Source organism: Mus musculus, chromosome 17 (assembly GCF_000001635.26).
Source record: "Mus musculus strain C57BL/6J chromosome 17, GRCm38.p6 C57BL/6J".
Classification (NCBI taxonomy): Eukaryota; Metazoa; Chordata; class Mammalia; order Rodentia; family Muridae; genus Mus; species Mus musculus.
The window spans coordinates 74,594,105-74,612,355 of record NC_000083.6 but is presented as its reverse complement, the minus strand read 5'-3'; the positions used below and the strand labels follow the sequence as shown (position 1 = coordinate 74,612,355).

At 37.4% G+C, this 18,251-nt stretch overlaps 1 protein-coding gene across 21 annotated transcripts in view; it reads right to left on the bottom strand.

Annotated features, from left to right (window-relative positions):
- The window catches only part of Birc6 (baculoviral IAP repeat-containing 6), a 175,103-nt gene that overhangs the window by 91,001 nt on the left and 65,851 nt on the right, over positions 1-18,251 (bottom strand). For 10 of the 21 annotated variants that reach the window (XR_003952080.1, XR_385268.4, XR_003952078.1 and 7 more), the window contains exons 13-28: positions 17,903-18,034; positions 17,355-17,486; positions 15,318-15,499; positions 14,184-14,317; positions 13,212-13,373; positions 12,988-13,119; positions 12,389-12,486; positions 9,244-9,391; positions 7,729-7,862; positions 6,221-6,367; positions 4,072-4,259; positions 2,968-3,297; positions 2,620-2,719; positions 1,147-1,361; positions 800-1,008; positions 11-357 (exon numbers count right to left, since the gene is read on the bottom strand). Coding sequence is in view for 18 of the 21 variants with exons in the window: in XM_011246257.3 (XP_011244559.1) it covers positions 11-357; positions 800-1,008; positions 1,147-1,361; positions 2,620-2,719; positions 2,968-3,297; positions 4,072-4,259; positions 6,221-6,367; positions 7,729-7,862; positions 9,244-9,391; positions 12,389-12,486; positions 12,988-13,119; positions 13,212-13,373; positions 14,184-14,317; positions 15,318-15,499; positions 17,355-17,486; positions 17,903-18,034 (2,790 nt within the window). In the remaining 3 variants the exon portion in view is untranslated. The remainder of the gene's footprint in view (positions 1-10; positions 358-799; positions 1,009-1,146; positions 1,362-2,619; positions 2,720-2,967; positions 3,298-4,071; positions 4,260-6,220; positions 6,368-7,728; positions 7,863-9,243; positions 9,392-12,388; positions 12,487-12,987; positions 13,120-13,211; positions 13,374-14,183; positions 14,318-15,317; positions 15,500-17,354; positions 17,487-17,902; positions 18,035-18,251) is intronic. The other 11 variants (XM_006523519.3, XM_030249453.1, XM_030249455.1 and 8 more) reach the window with 8 other exon arrangements.

Genomic DNA, 18,251 nt, shown 5'->3' with positions numbered 1-18,251 from the left:
AAATACAAACCATTGGAAGAGTGCAGGAGGCTGAGCAGTGTATCCAGTAAGTATCTCACAATGGTGCGTAACTGCTCTGTGGATGACGTCTGAATCAGGTCTTCTGGACCTGATGTTTCATTCAACAACTTCCGACTTGCACCTATGGCTACTTTGAGCCTCTGCACTGCATTATGAGCCAGATTTAATTGAAGCTGTAGCTGAATGCAATCTTGATAAGCAGAAAAAACTCTACTGTCTTCCTCGACTGCTTTGTCTGGTTTTCTCAAAAAGTACTGTGCATTGTTAGCACTATTGAGCGGAGGAAGATCAATACTCTGCAAAAGAGCTTCCAGACGATGACAGGCTAGGTTATATCTATGGGTAAAAATAAATGGACAGGCATTGCTTCAGTCTTCTTTTATATCTACACACTAAACACATCTCTTTAAAATATATTAAAGCACAACTACTATGAAGAATTATTCTTGGGCCAGGTACTGTATTGAACACCTTTAATCCCATTACTCCAGAGGCAAATCTGGGCAGCCATGTGTGGTTGGATAACAGCCACAGTCACTTCTAGGCCACTCAGAGCTATAATACAGACCCTATCTTAAAACAAACAAATAAGCAAAAAAAAAAAAAACTACTGTTCACGAATACTAATAAATGCTACTACCAATTAGAAAACAGCATTCTAATGTTTTCACTCCTGCTGTATTACGTTTGTCCTCCTTTTGCTCTTTTCTATGTAGATAGAGAAAACATTCATTGGCAGGAATAATTTCACAAAATATATGAGCAAATTTCCACTAACCTGCACTGTATATCTTCTTGTAGAGCAACCATCATTGCTAAATGCTGGTCAATTTCTGGCTGGCTGGCAGATTCTCCTTCGCCTCTGAGAGGGTCGTGCATCAACTTCAGCTCACTTTCCCAAGGTAAGATATAGCTGTGCCCGTAGTAAAATCCCAAGGGGATCTTTGCTCTGGCATTTGTGCTTCCATAGCGTCCAATGACAGTTATCTGAAAGGAAAGACACGTGTGATAATATTTAAAAATCTAAGTTATGCATTTTGAAAGATATAGGTATACTCTTTAGTATCATGTCAATGCAGTACTAAGAAACACAGAAACATAGCAACCTTTCTTGAAGCTCTTTACCTTCATGAATCTGCATACAGGTGGAGGTATTAAGTCATGAAGAATTAGTGAATGAGTACTGATATCAGTTGCCACAACCAAACGCCTTCCATCTACTTCTTCCCCTAATGTCCATATGTCAATTGATAAAGACGCCAAGTCTCCACAAGTAGGAATCAGTACATCTGTCAGCAGTATAGGTCTTCCAAAATCCAGGGTGACAAATCTCCTGGCTCCTGTAAAGGAAAGAGAAACATGTGGGCCATCAAAACAGGATCAAGTGACCAAAGTCTATACTCAGAACACACTAACGCATTCTTCTTAAAATAAAAAAGTATCAAGTTATTAAACTTTAAGAAAAGTAGCTAAGTACTTTATCAATATTTATTCATAAATTCTATAATTGCTTAGTATGTCAAGCCTTAAGATTTGATGCCAAACTTAAAACAAAAACTATACTATAGTTTTGAAAAGCTGAAGTCAAAGATTTTAAGATTATTAATACAAAAGCAGGCAAGTATAGCATGGAGCCTCATACAGCGCAGAGCCTCGTACGTATTTCAGTTCAACAACTAAAAACAGTGGGGCATGAAAAGGTAAACCTCTAAAGTTCCAATCTGAATATTTCTTGCCTTCGTTTCATCACTAGAGAGATTACACATACCAAAATGTATTATGTAACTTTACTTGTGAAAGTCTTGTTACCTTCTAAGACGGGGGTGTAATATATTTGGTTTAGTATGTATAGAAAATTACATAGTAATGCTACCATTAAAAAGTATGACTCAGCAGTTAAGAGCAAGCACATTCTGCTGCACTTCCAGAAGCCATGTTCGCTCCTCATGGGCCTCATAAGATTCAAATATGTGCACAGGTTAAAACCAAACTACAGTATAAACAACTGTTCACAAGCAGAGGAACAAAACTTTCCTCTACATGTTATAAGCACTAATCCAGCTAAAAAAATTTATAATTAAATGGGCAGAAAACAGCAAGAGAACTTTGTATGTTTTAAAGCTCCCTCATATATGAGCAAACATGACTCAACTGTTCATATAAAACCACAGATGCAGTATGGCATGTTCCTGTTCCTATAGTATCAAACTACAAGCTAGTAGAGTTAGAAGGTTAAAAGTAGACAAAGTTTATCTGTAAATATGCACAAACCCATCCCAATTCTGGAACACTACATGACACACATGCAGATTTAATGCTAATTTTAGGATACTGCCACACAGGCTAATTCTAGTATGATCGCAACAAAAATTTAAGTATGCCATTTGTATCACTTATATTTCAATAGGTAAAACTTAGATACAGAGAAATCTCATTGTTTCAATAGAATTAACCAACCCAAAGAATTTACACCTTCTCTAGTTTTTACTCTCAGTAGAATGTACTTACTTGACAGCAAATGTAATTTATTTGCAGTAAGTCATTAAAGGGGACCAAGAGACTAAGCAAGAAAAATTATTTTAGAAATGCAAAGATTACCTGAATGCATTCGCTCTATAATAATGGACTGGTGAGGTGGCGGCTGAAGAAAATGTGAGGCATGAGAAATTGCAAGGGCCAGGCCAGAACCAAGTGGATTCTAGACAAAAAGACAAAAGCCAAAAAACACCCAAAACAATATAACTTTGTACTAATACCCTCACTCTAAAAAACCATAACGTTAAATTAACAAGTCTCATTTACTGATACACATTTTGAAATGTTTTATAAAATCAAAATGACCTGATATACTTTCATGACAATTTAAACATTTGACTTTCAAAGTTAGAATTTCTTTAAAAATATAAGAATCTGTCTAAGTTAACATTTACTTAAAACATCATTTACCATTCTAGATTTGCTGGAGTTTTTGTTCTGTGCAGCAAGATTCACTGCGGGAGGATCAATGACTGAGCCTGGGAAAAGCTGGGCAAGCTCAGCATTAATCACAACAGAAACAGCTTCGTTGGGCGGAGTCAGCGGTGGAGTCATAAAGAGTGGTGTTGTTTTTGGAGTGGGGGGAATAACATCAGATGGATGGATGAAGAATCCAGGAGCAGCCACTGGGTTGGAAGGCACTGCATTGTGAACAGGACCTGCTGCTGCTGCTGCCGCTGCTGATGCAGCTGCTGCTGCTGCCGCTGTTGTCTGATGCAGCTTGGCTTCCAGCTTTGCTTTCTGTAAAAGTAAAAGCAATGCCTGTAGAAGAGTCCTGACGAAGTTGTGAGGACACTTGATGATCATATATAAAAAACTTAAGTGAGATTAGTAAGATTCTGCTTACATGAGACAAAACTGGACGTAACACATGAAGCACTGCCTTGTTAGGAACATTTCTTAGTTATTATGCAAAATTTTCTTATATATTAAGGGAACTAGAAAGTGCTCAAAAAATGAAAAGCCAGCAGAACCATTAAATATAAATAATGAAACCAGCTCTGCACAGAATAAAATGAAGCAAATGAATTCATTGTTAACTGACAGGATACAATTTCTCAAGCAGAGTTTGCACAGGTTGCATTTAGTCAGCAATTAAATCCATAAACCATGTTGTCATAATTGCTGTACTTAGAATCAAACTAATGTCCTCCAATTTATAATGTCCAACAGTCTCTGTGTCATGAAAACAGTAACTGATAACAATATAATGTTTCTCCAAAAGTTTTTAAACATAAAAGTACAAGAGACTTCAAGGCTACTCAAAAAGTATCATTTTTTTCTCAATCACATCCTAAATAAAATGCAGTCATAGAATAATCCATTTAAACATATCATAGAGTAATACATTTAAACATATCACAAAGGCATTACCTCAATTTTCTGTTGAAACCGACTAGCTCAGATTGGACAAGCTACTTTTCCTTTCTGAAAACAATGGTCATTTTTACATTTTTACTTTTCAGCTTTTGAAGTTTAGAGACAGCATGAACAAAGAGCCAAAGAGTCTCCAACCTGTTGCTGAAGCTTCAAAAGCTGCTGCTGTTTCTCTTGCAGCACCTGCAGCTGTTGCTCGGCTGAAGCCATTGCATGAGAGAGAGACTGCAAAGCTACCTGGGCTGCTGAACTCAGGGCTGTCGAGGCTTCCCCAACTGTGCCAGATGATAGGCCACCTACTGCAGGAGGAACCCCGAAGGAACTCACTGGCATGAGACAAGGGAAAGACAAAACAAGACACCAGGATGAAGAAAAGGTACACAGAGTTACATGGCCAAAATACACAATGTATCATTAAAATTATATGCAGTTTAAAGAAAAAAAAAAAAGGTTGGGTTGTCACTCAGTGACAAGGCACTTGCCTCAATGACCAGTCTCACCACGGATATGTTCATATGAGCACTGCAATGCAGTGATACTACCACTGCTACACCAATTTTACAGTGAGGTATTGGAGCAATTCCCAATATTTTTCCCTCTTGAAGGAAGTTTTTTAGTGAAGCCCACAATTAAAAGACTTTGAATTTTAAAGTACTTTGAATTTTAAAAGATACTGGATAATTTAAAAGGATTGAACTTTTAATATGTAAAGACTGTGGGACTTTTAAAGTTATTTAAGATCTTGGGGATGAATAAGAACTAAGTGTTGAGGCTTACTAGTGATGTGTTTGTGTGTCAAGTTGACAAGGGGTCAATTGTACTGGCTGGTTTTGTGTCAACTTGACACAACTGGAGTTATCACAGAGAAAGGAGTTTCAGTGGGGGAAATGCCTCCATAAGGCATTTTCTCAATTAGTGATCAAGGGTGGGAGGGCCCCTTGTGGGTGGGACCATCTCTGGGCTGGTAGTCTTGGTTCTATAAGAGAGCAGGCTGAGCAAGCCAGGGGAAGCAAGCCAGTAAAGAACATCCCTCCATGACTCCTGCATCAGCTCCTGCTTCCTGACCTGCTTGAGTTCCAGTCCTGACTTCCTTTGGTGATGAACAGCAACATGGAAGTGTAAGCTGAATAAACCCTTTCCTCCCCAACTGCTTTTTGCTCATGATGTTGGTGCAGGAATAGAAACCCTGACTAAGACACTACATAAATGAAACTTAGAGGCTACTTCTACAATAAATAGGTAGAAAGCAAATACACTAAATGAACTTATAAATTCTTTTGAAACTGTATCTCTTCTAGAGCCAAAATCCAGGATTATAAACTTCTGTGACTTCTCTTCAAAACTGTTTTTGTTGGTGTTTTTTAATTTGTTTCTTTGGCAGAACTAGGGACTTCATCCAAATTCTTGAATGCACTTGGCAAGTACTCTCTCACACAGAGCTGTGCCTTGGACTATTAATAGTAACTTAATGAAGAGGTTGAAATAGAACCTGCTTAAATTAGTTTCCCAATAAAATCAACTTAAGATACTATTCAATACCTTCTATCAAGGAAAAACAGACTAGGTCAAAATACGAATATTCTTTACAATAAAATTTAAATTCTTTGTGCCAAAATAGAATTATAAACATACATTATATACATCATAATATACATTATATATATATCATATAACATAAGGGGGCACAGAAAAAATTTTTTAAAAGAAAATGATAAGTATTTCCATGATTTATAGACCTAATGGTTAAATGAAGCAGTTTATCTAATCAATATGTCCCCTATTTCATCGTTTCAACAAGTGCACGCTCTCACTAAGACTGGCTCTGGTTATAAAACCCAGGCTGTATTCAGTATTCTAGGGATTATAGTCAGGTCAAAACCTAACCAAACTACTATGAACTTTAAGTGCAACAAGTCACATCAGGATATCAAAGTCATACACTACACTAGGTATCATCTAAAGGTTGAAATGGCTATGGAAACACGGGCTCTACCTTACTCTTCCTTCTATTTTCTTTCTGGCTGATATTTCCCATAATAAAAATACACATAAACACACATAGAAAATAAACATAAAAATAAAAGGATTTAAGGGAATGTTTTATTGGGTAAAGGAAAAAAAAAACCTCAACTGATCTCAAATATAAAATTACTCATGGTAGTCCCTCCAAACATCCCTTGCTCCCATAGGTCTTCTCTTACCATGCAAACAAAGATATAATTTTAAATAGCTCATATCATTTTTGCATTATTACTGCATAAAGAATGTAATAAAAGAAAATATATACCAGTAAACGTACTTGCATCATCCCTTTCTATTCTGGTCCCATCACTGGTTGACACGCAAGTAAAGTGAAGAGGTTCAACCTCTAGAAGCCCCGTGAGAGATGTGAAGCTTCCCTCCGCAGCCGTGCAACTGCTGACTCTTCCATTCCCTAGACACAAAGAAAACCTCACAATGCATGAAGGTGACTTGTAAAAGGCAGGAAGAAGCAATAATCATGATTATTTAGCCAACCTTAATTAGCATAAAATGCACAAAACTCACACTACATCAACAAAGGGCATATTAAGAAAACCTATAAACAGAGAAACTAGCTTCCTTCATACAAATGTCTATAGGAATGAAAGCAATTTGGTAGGAATTCACAGTAATATGAAACTTACAGTATATACGAACAAAATCTTTTGAACAGTAAAATTACACTGGAATGATTACAATAAAAAACAAAATTAAACTGAATCATAACTTGTTTTAAATATTGAAAACTGCTTTTATTGTTTTAATGTTTGCATATGTCACTATAAAGGATTCTTGATCCACACTTCTGAAATACACTATGAAACTTTTGGCCACTAACATGGTGGACAAATGTTTCAGATTTTGGATTTCTGAATTGTGAGAGTGTGTGTGTGTGTGTGTGTGTGTGTGTTTGTGTGTGTGTGTGTGTGTGTGTGTGTGTGTGTGTGTTTACTTTTTGAGAACAGGCAAAGAAACTGAGATATGAAGTAAAATGGCTTTAACCAATCATTACTTGTAGATGTTGGTCATAGGTGCCCCAGTAGAGAGAGAAGCTCACCAAGATGCTAAGCCCTCACTTTCTGAAAGAGCAGAGGGGTTTAGCTTTCTTGGAAAAGACTGACCCAGACTAGCTCACTCCAGTTACTTCTATTCAATCATAACACAAAATTGATTGGGGCTGGGAAAGGTTCCAACTACAAAAGTTGTCTTGCCCTTGCTGCCGGAGAAAGCAGACAGCCCACACAAATGTCAGTCTGTTTTGACCATGGCTAGCCATAATCAAAACTAAGAACTCCAAGTTCGCGAGGAGTGTCTTAAGACTAATGTTTGGGCAGGTACAAAATCTAAAGTAGCACCAAGTGCAGAGCTATTTCTTCAAGGTTCAAACAATCTCAAAACAATTTCTCAGCCTGCACTGATTAACTCAAAACATGGCAAGAGCTGTAATATTTCACTCAAAGCCAGACACAAAAGCTACACTTTACATATTACATAGCACTACAGTTCACAGGCATTATATGGTTAAGGTCTAAAAAAAAAAAACCAAAAAACTTTAGTGTTCTGAAGACAAAAATGTGAGTAGATATAATAAAGAGAGATGAGAACTTAAACTCATTACCTGACATTGAAAACTTAAACTCTGTACATGACACTGTGAACTTAATCTCAGTACCTGACAATGAGAACTTAAACTCAGTACTTGACAAAGAGAAAACTGAACTGACTATGAACAACAGAACTCTTCGCTCCTTACTTAGTAAAAGAGGTCAGTACCTGAAAGAACGTCTGATAAGTCGATTTCATCTGACTGGACAGCAGTGCTGCTACTGTACACAGTTTTCCAAGAAGAGCCGCTCATCTCCAAGTCAAAGAGAACTGGATCAAACGGGGAGCTGTACAGTCCATATCTGAGAAATGAGAAATGTATTCAATATTTTACCCTCTAGGCATTTATTGAAAAATTACTGAGCCGGGCATGGTGGTGCACGCCTTTAATCCCAGCACTTGGGAGGCAGAGGCAGAGGCAGGCAGATTTCTGAATTCGAGGCCAGCCTGGTCTACAGAGTGAGTTCCAGAACAGCCAGGGCTACACAGAGAAACCCTGTCTTGAAAAACCAAAAAAAGAGAAAAAAAAAAAAGAAAAAAAAAAAAAAACCACATCAAAATCAGGATTTATAAAGTTATCATAAAAGCAGTGTGTCAAATAAGAAATGTCCAACTTCAAAAATAAAATGCAACTTCAAGTAAATGAGAAAAAATAAAATGTCCAACTTCAAAACCTGAAGACCAGAAGCTGCAAAGATAGCTTGATGGTTAAGAGCAATAGTTGCTGATTCCCAACACCCACGTGGCGGTTCTTAAAATGTCATAACTCCAGGGTCACATTATCTGCAATCCTCTTGGGCATCCAAAAGCACCAGTTATGCATGTAGCACATATATGCACATGTATGAAAACCAGTCATACATATAAAATAAAATAAAAAATAAAATAAAATAAAATAAAACAAAATAAAATAAAAATTTCTTAAAGGCTGGAGACCAGCTGGGAAATGACGGGGCGGCCTTTGACCCCAGTGCTCATGAGGCAGAGTTCTGAGTTTCCAGGGCTGCCTAGGCTACAACAAAGAAACCATAGCTCAAAGATGAGAGACAGCTGACAACAGAAAAAAGAAAAAATTTAAAGTCAACATTTTGTTATTCAATATGCTAATTAAAAATTTAAAACTCCAACTGGCAGACAAAAGAATTTCATGTAAAAGTAACAAGAGATTTACTAATTATACCTATAAATTCATACCATTAAAAAATAATATTGAATACCCCTTGTATTAACAAAGCAAAGTATCCCTAAATGTTCAATACAATTAGGGTAAGAGTAATGACTCAACAGTTAGGATCTGGCTATACTTCCAGAAGACTTGAGACTGATGGGCAAGCCCGAAATGGCAGCTCATAACCATCTTGAACTTCAGTCCCAGGGGATCCAACTCATTTTTTTAGCCTTACAAGCATTGTGTGCATACAGTGGAGACAAAACATGCAGAAAAAAACAAAAACAAAAAAACCACATAAAATAAACTTAAAAACTAAAATTAGTTCTCTGTGTAAACATTAAAGACTGTCACTAACAGCTGAAGAAAATAGTTCCCACAGAAACACAGGAAGGAGGACCTCACACTATTCATGTTTAGAATGCATACCACAAAATAAATACTTTCTAAGGTAAAAGAATGTTTTAAGTGAACCTAGTAATGAAGAGCTCCATGCCCGGTGATGGCAAGCATACCTTGTTTGAAGCAGAGCCTCCAGCGGCGTTAGCCTGTCCTGCAGCTGTCTGGACACAGCCGTAAGTAGGGCTGCACACGCTGTGCTGCATCCAGCCAGGTCTTCGTCCTTAACATAATTCAGCAGTACAAAATACCAGTAGACAGAACCTGGAAAAACAATGAAACCATGCCTATTTCTTCTTCACCTCTAGCATACAGAACTTCAGGTCCCACATTTAAACATACAGCTACCTTTGCTAGAAAGACACTTGCTTGTTCTGGAAAGATAATCTTTAACAACATAGGGAGAATGGACAAAGAGTTCTAGAACACTAATAATATAAGAATCATTCTAAGAAAGAGTCTTAATTTAAGAATAGCAGGGCTGGTAAAATAACACAATAGGAATGGGCACTTGTCCAATAGCCCAACAAAGTTTAAGTTCAAGTCCCAGAACCAACACTGTATATTATCTTGACCTCCACATATTCACTGTAGCATGCAGTAATGTTTTCCAAAGGAATTTATAACATTCAAGAGGTATATTAATCGAACTTGAAAGTATATCAAACCAAGCATTGTGGTGCACACATCCTTTAATCTCAGCACTTGGGAGTCAAAGGCAGACAGATCTCTTCAGTTCAGGGCCAGCCTGATCTACAGAGCAAGCACCAGGATAGACAGGACTACATAGAGAGACCCTGTCTCAAAACCAAAACACAAAACAACAACAAAGAAGAGCACAATAATGTGCCAGCATGATGAAACATGCCTTTAATTCTAGCACTCAGGAAGCAAAGACAGTCAGATCTCAGGGCCAGCCTGGTCTACAAAGCAAGTTCTAGAATAGCTGTGGCTACATAGAGATGCTATCTCAAAATAAGAGTATATTAATGTGAAGAACAGCATTTGTGAATAGTCACAAAAGCAGAGACTGGAAGTGTCAAATCAATATTCCTAAAATACTGCTTCTCGATACAAAATTGTTCTAAACACTGCATGGCAGTAAGCTTCAACTAGTACACATTAGCAACTGAATGGAGCACTACTCTAGACTGGCAGTCAGATAGAACCCATATGGCATGACTAAGAAGACCTCAGCACATTAGATTGATGCCTTACTAAAGAAATTTTAGTACTAAGTACATGCCCAGAATGTAAGCAACATACCACTAAAAGCAATCCGTAAGAAACTGAAAGTCAGAACGTTACTACAGTGAACAAAAGAATGTAAAATGCCATACTCTATGTAGGTGGTTCTCAATCTGTGAAATGCAGATTTGGGGGATGGGGAAGGGGGTCACATAGTGGATATCTTGCATGTCAGATACTTACATTATGATTTGTAATCATGTAAAAAATTAGTTATAAAGTAGCAAAAAATAAATTCATGATTAGGGCTGCCATGCAAACAAGGAACTGTATTAAAAGGTCACAGAATTAGGAAGTTGGGAATCACTGTGTACATACTTAACAGTTGTAGCATAACAGTCAAATTATGTTCAAGGCAAATATAAGCAGTCTAAGGTAATGAAAATCCACATTATTTACCAAACAATTTTAAGAAAGATTTCTCTGATTTATTACAAAGATCAAATTCCTGTGAAATATATGAATGAGTTGACTACTTGTAAAACAGAAACCAATTTGTGTAATCTCTGCACCTAGGAAGTGAGAGCAGGGAGACTAGAAGTGAAAGGTCAGCCTCAAAGTTAAATGAGCCTGAGCTCATAACTAGGTAAGCAAATAAATGAATAAAGAAACCAGAGCATTACAAAGCACTGTGAGAAATGCCTATAAAAACCCTAGCCTGTATGTAGCCACAGCTCAGTAGTTAAGAACACTGGCTTCTCTTACAGAGTCCTTATGACAGCCCACAATCAGACGACTCTAGGGCCAGAGGATCTGCTGCCCCATCCTAGCCACCCAGGGCACTGCACACACATATACTTACATGTTGGCAAATGCTTATACGAAAGAAAACAAACAGATACACAGAGAGATTAAAAAGCTAAGCCAGAATTCCTTCACAGTAACAGCAAAAGAGCTTATATAAAAGTTTCTATTACCTTATACATGTACTATTAGTGGAGATAGCTTTTATAACTTCATTTATTCCTGAAAATCATTTCTATGGAATGTTCACAGGACCCTTTTGGAGCACTCAGTTTGCCATGGTCACTCTTAATATAATATAATATAATATAATATAATATAATATATACCATCACCTGGGCAGCACAGCAGAGCTAATGGCATGAGTCAGCCCTGATGGCCTGAGACTGAAGCGCTGCCTCTACCCCTTACTGACTAGGGCACTGGATAACTGATAGCTAAGGGCAGTGCTGCAGAACTTCCACCATCCCCAACCCAGCCCATGTGGTGCAGGAAAGCTGGCAGGTTAATTAGCTTAAATCCCTCTTAAGCCCATATCCAACATCTTTGAGTTGGCCAACCCAACATTTACCCCATCTAAGAACTGCATGAGCCCGTGGAAGGGCCAGTCCTACAGATCCAAAACTACAGGGTCTCTATGAGACAGGATAACAACAAAGACAGAAGTCCCAGTGTGGTTCCAATATTGATAGTGTAGTAGAAGCCAGGGCCTTGAAGCAGACCAATGACTCACTGTGATGAACAATTGCAAGGAAAGAAGTGTGGACAAAGGGTATACTATGGAACACACTGTGACACACTACAGCTTTCGATACAAGATTTTTTTTCTGTTTTTGGGGGAAGGTTGCAAGAGCACATGGCAGGTAAGAAGAGACGAGTGGGATTGAAATATATGTTGTGATATTCACAAAGAACCAATTAAAAAGTCAACAACAAGTAAGGTGGACAGGGTTTCTCTGTGTAGCCCTGGCTATCCTGGAACTCACTCTGTTCAAGGCTGGCTGGCCTAGATCTGCCTGCATCTGCCTCCCAAGTGCTGAGAATAAAGGCACATGCCACCACCATCAGGCATTGAACAACATTTTTGAGAAATTATACCTGAGACTCTCTGAGTCCACTGCAAATGTACCTACACAAACAGGTGCACCTACACACAAACATAAACATACCCAATAACAAAAACTGAATTAATCATCCAGAGAAGCTACAATAAGAACAAAATAACTTAAATTATTCACTATAAATATGTATTAAAGTAACTTTACATACCACCAGTTGCTGCTGCTGGTAAAAAGCACATATTATCAAGTAAAGCCTTCAATAGAACCGATCCAAATCCAGGCTGACAGGGCTCGCATTTGCCATTACTGGAAAATTGTTCAGTAAGAGAATTTAAAGACATTATTTATTATACTGACTTAAACTCTAAACTTGGCATAGTGCTTTATTTATATATATATATGAAAAAAAGCCATATCACCAAGAATTTTCTCCCAGGTTAGACCATTACCATTACTAAGAAAAGCTAATACATAGATTCATCCCTCTCAAATAATTTCTAGACAGTAAAGTTTCAGGGTTTACAGCTGAAGATTGAGCAAGACTGTTAAGTAACAAGGATAAGGCAGTGGTCAATCAACCACTAGGAGTCAGGGCTCCACTCATCAAATTCTCATGAATTAATTAAGCCCAGCTGACGTAACTTAACAATGCATTTCACCCTAAGAAATCCCAAATTTTTCTTTAGGACATAACAGTTATCAACTGTTGAAAGTTACTCATACATTTGATGAGAATCAAATCCCATTATAGACAAAATATGAACACCAAAGCGCAAATATAGTTTAAAAAAAAATACACACACCAACCTAATGCACAAGGCTAGAAACCGAGCACATTTATGGGCTATACTTCGTCCTGCCTCAAAGAAGCATACACGGACAATATCGGAAAGACATTTCCGTGTTTTTGAAAGTAGGCACTCATTTCCTTCCTTTGAGCTGCAAAACAAGAGCAAACAGATTCACTTTGGACTCTGAATCATAACAGCTAAAGGATAATCATTAAAGCAAACAAAATCCTAATTATTAACCTGCCAGATCCATTTGAATGGACTCCTGCTAACCAGCAGAGAGCATCCAACACAAGACTCTGGGCGTGCTCTGTGACCTGCCCATCATCTGATCGTCTACAAAGCGTGTTAAGAAGCTTCTCATGAAATTCTGAAAACTGTAACATGGCGCAACGCTGAACCCTAAGGAGAGAAAGTATAAATACATTATAGGTGTTTACACCAGTAAAAACACGACAATCAGACTAGTGCTAATAATGAATATAACAAATAAAGTTTTCAGGGCTGGCCACGTAGTTCAGTATTAGAGAACTTAAACCAGCCATGTTTAAGACTCTAACAATGCAAAAGAGGTCAATAAAAAAAGGATAAGAATGCTTTTTGAGTCAAGCATGATGTCGCACGCCTTTAATCCCAGCACTCGGGAGGCAAAGGCAGGTGGATTTCTGAGTTCGAGGCCAGCCTGGTCTACAGAGTGAGTTCCAGGACAGCCAGGGCTACACAGAAAAACCCTGCCTCGAAAAATCAGGAAAAAAAAAAAAAAGAATGCTTTTTGAATAGTCTTATGTGCTGTACAGAACTTGAACTCTGTTTTAAAGAAAAAGAAGTTTACAATAATGTGACCTGAGAGAATGTGGCTGTGTCCTTAAATCAAGCTCCTTACATTTCTCACCTTTCATGGTACACATCATTAAGTACTATATATACAACCAGAGATAAAGCAATGAAGGCAATGAGTAACGTCCTCAGCAAATGCCATTTACTTAGAGAATGAGAAAGCAAGCAAGTACTTCCGGTGGAAAAGTTCAATCACTTGTGTATTTATACTTTTATTGTTAACAGCAGAACCGCCATATATGATGAGGCACCTTAAATACTTATTAAGTAGGACTTGGAGAGAAGAGGATCAATTCAGGATCAGTGAAGAGTACCTGAGACTGTTTCAAAACCAAAACAAGACAAAAGAATGGCAGACTGAAGAAATGTGGTTACCTTTCCTTACAGATGGAGGTTTTCTTAAACCTCCGAATGGTGACAGACACCTCCTGAAGTAAATCACAACCCCGCAGGTTTTCAGACTTTCGGGTGCCTCCTGCATTTTCATTTTTAACATTAGATGATTTTTCCTAATTTAATAACAATAAGTATGAGACAAACAAATCAAACTAAAAATATAAAAATAAGACTCCAATAAAAAATTCAGACTAAAATGATAAATGCCTAGCTTTCCACATTATTTTAACAGAAAAAATATAGTCAAGATTTCTGAAGCTCAATAATTAAAAATAAAGAACCAAAATACTGAATGCAATCCCAAGCTACAGAACGCTAACATACACAGAAATAGCACCTGTTCGGCCTACCATCTACTGCTTGGCCTACCGTATACTGCTCAACCTAACTCAGTTAATTTGAGAATTAACTCTGATAAAGACCTTGAAAAACTGGAAGAGCTATGTATATACAAAGTGAGGGGTGCTGATACTGATGCTAAGATTTCGTAATAAAAATAATAATGATAGCCGGGTGGTGGTGGCGGTGCACGCCTTTAATCCCAGCACTTGGGAGGCAGAGGCAGGCGGATTTCTGTGTTTGAGGCCAGCCTGGTCTACAGAGTGAGTTCCAGGACAGTCAGGGCTACACAGAAAAACACTGTCTCAAAAAAAAAAAAAAAAATATATATATATATATATATATATATATATATATATATATATATATATATATATAAATTTTAAAAAATAAAAATAATAAAGGAAAGAAAAAACCCAAGTTCAGGAAAATCTTCACTCAGACAAGTATGAAAACCTTGCATACCTATAGAAAATTAATCAAGGCTATCTCTAAAGTTATTCAGCAACAGCATTCTCAAGTATCATTGGAACAAAAAAGCTGTGAATTTAAAGGAAAGGACCTTCTAAAGCTGCTCCCTTTTCAATAGTCCATAAAAGCTAATTCCTAATCCAAAGTTAGCAGAAAACATTTTCGTAATTATATGCATTCTGAAATCATCATAAGGAAAAATCAGTAATAGACCAAGGAGCAAACAAACGATTAACCAAGAGAAGCGCCCCTTCCAACAAATCTCAACAACAGCATTGCTCCCGTTCAAAACCAGGGTCTTACCTTGCCTGCTGCAACTTTGGCCAAGAGAGAAGCCAGTGAGTATCCCTTGTGACCCTGCTGTTTAAGAGATGGAAGCCTCACAACAGGACGCAGGCCACTGCTGCACATCTCATCTGCTGCTCCTCGGTCACTCACTGCTTTGACATGAATTAAAAATGAACGGTACTTCCCTCCTGCCATACCTGGACAAGGGAAGAGTGAGAAAATAATTTATTACTTCATCATCATGGAGCAAGAGTAAGTACTAACTCCATAAAAGAAAAATATAGGCCAGAAATAACAATATATATCATCTGATTAATATAACAGAACAATTTTGATATGATAGCCAAAAAAAAAAAAAAAAAAAAAAGCTTAAAAAAAGTCTCAGCAAATTTAGAAAACTGTAACTACAGACATCATTAGACATATCTGTTCCAGTGACGTTTATTTAGATGGCAAAAGTTTTGTAAACTATTAAAAAACAACACAAGCAAAAGTAGATTGTAAAGGATTACTGTCAACAACTGATTATGGTAGCATGACCATGATCTAACCTTTTTGAAATGATTATTTTATCTGTTAATTATGTTTATGTGTGAGTGTGAGCATGTCCTTATGTATGTGTGCTCTGAACACAGGTCTCTTTGCCTCACTATGCCTTATCTAACATTCCTGTCTGCCCATTTATAGAAGTGTGTGAATACGTACATAAAGCATTTTAATGGTTATAGTTAAAAAAAAAAAAAAAATCAAAGACATATTTTTACCTCAGTTAAGAAAAACTTTGAAGTGAAGAGAAAATGGTTTGAGATATACACACATACTCATATACCCAGGATTTGGGTAATTAATATGCTGCTTTTAGGCATGCAACAAAATTCCTTCTTCCGGTTTGGTTTCTTCTCATATATAGTAGTGCCTACACCTTGGTGTTAACTAAAACTCCTGTAATTGTATCTCTCAAGATGAAAGCAATCAACAGTCACTAAACTGAGATCACAGATCCCATCTATAATGTAAAATGTTGCAAAAATATCCTCAAATAAATAGACCTAACGAACAAACCATCAGACTACTGCTGCAGTGGGCTACATATTTTAATAGCTGCAAACCCACCGGCAGCTTCCCACTTCCCTGCCTGCCCCTAGGGTTTGACTACACGTCACTTGTTTTTCTCTGACCCAAGTAGTCCCAGGGCTGCTACACTCTTCTTACTAATACACCTAGACTACTAGGACTTGATAGGACTCCCCATCTCAATCTGCTGTTTGACACAATTCATACTTTCACTCTTCCATTAGATTCCGCAATCATTGCTTCCATCACTTAGAGATCGTGAGAACCAGGTGTGGTGGCACACAACTCTGATCCTATCTCTAAGGAGATAGAGGCAGATGATTCTCTGAGTTCCAGGCCAGTTTGATTTACATAATCAATAGCAGGATAGTCAGGGTTATGGAGAGATCCTGTCTCAAAAATAATTGTGAGCTCATGAGGGAAATTTGATTTAAAAAAATGCTGCAAAACACTAAGAGTTTCCTAGTCCTGCTGTGTGGCACATCCCCATGTTTTATCTAAACATTTTCCCACTTACAAGCTTATGTTATAGTCTAAATAATGTAAGAGATTTGGTTTTTCATACCACTACTTCCCAGAATGAACCCAAATACATCATCATATCTCAAATCTTTAACAAATACCATACAGTCAAGAAATACAATGAAACTTGTATATACAGAACTTACCTTTATCTACGGGGTGTATGTTTCAAAGCCACCCAATGAATGCTGAAGCCTATATAAAGCATGCACTTTCCTCAAACACCCAACTGTGATGACGCCACACCCTAACTCTAAGACGTACGAAGACCTGAAAACCTAGAGTCAGTTCACACACACACACACTCATGATAGGCGATACCCTCACACATAGGAAGACGCTGGAAGTCCTAGTCAAAGTTCCAAACAAAACAGCATTTTGGGATCAGTTTTCAAAAGTGTCTTCTGTATTATGCTGGCATTATTTACTCTACTTTTACAAAACATCTCACTTTACCTTTAACAAGTTTGGGGCTTGTCAACGTCAACATCCCAGCATGACCTGATAGGTCCAGACCACTAGCAAGCCATACTGGGCCACACAGAATGTCTTCTTTATGATCCTCTAAGAATGGACATAACCTAAGACCTAAAAAGAAAAATATGTATTTTTCTTTCAGAGTATTATCAGAAATCCAATAAAGATATATCCATCCCATTTCCATATGATACCACCGCATAAAATACAATTCATAAAATGTGTTCCAACAACTCATTAGTATAATCAGTTATCTGTTACGTGTTTTTTTCCACTCTCATTTTATATTTCACCTTGACTTTGAAAAGAGGAGCTATAGAATCATGAATTGATTTCAAATTGCAAGGCATTAAGGACTAAATCACAAGTATTAGTGCAGCTATATTCACAAAGGTGAGATGGAAGTTACAGCACATTGCAAAAGCAGAATTATAAGTTATTTGCCACAAGGAAGTCTTTCCCCACAGGATGCATTACAATCACTACTCCTTTACTGCCAGGGACAACAGCTCTGTGGTTGAACTCACACTGTGACTCCTCTACATCCATGTGGTGCATTTCTTCATTCAAATCAACCAGGGACGGGTTCCCATTATGTTCCACTTCAATGTTAAGAGCTGGAGACAAAGGAAAGGTGATCTGCCTATCTACTGCTGTTTCTAGAGGATAAAAATATTAGTAAACTTAATTTTGCTCAATATCAATAATTTTTGTGCCTAAAACTCTCAAATCTTTTGCTAAACAGGGAGCTACTAAGATTTCACCATAGATGCTATAAAATACTTGTCAAGAAGAGAAAATTAAATTCAATGATTTTATATTTTGTCTTCTCTACAAACAGTAATAAAATATTTGCTTGAAGATATAACTTGTTGG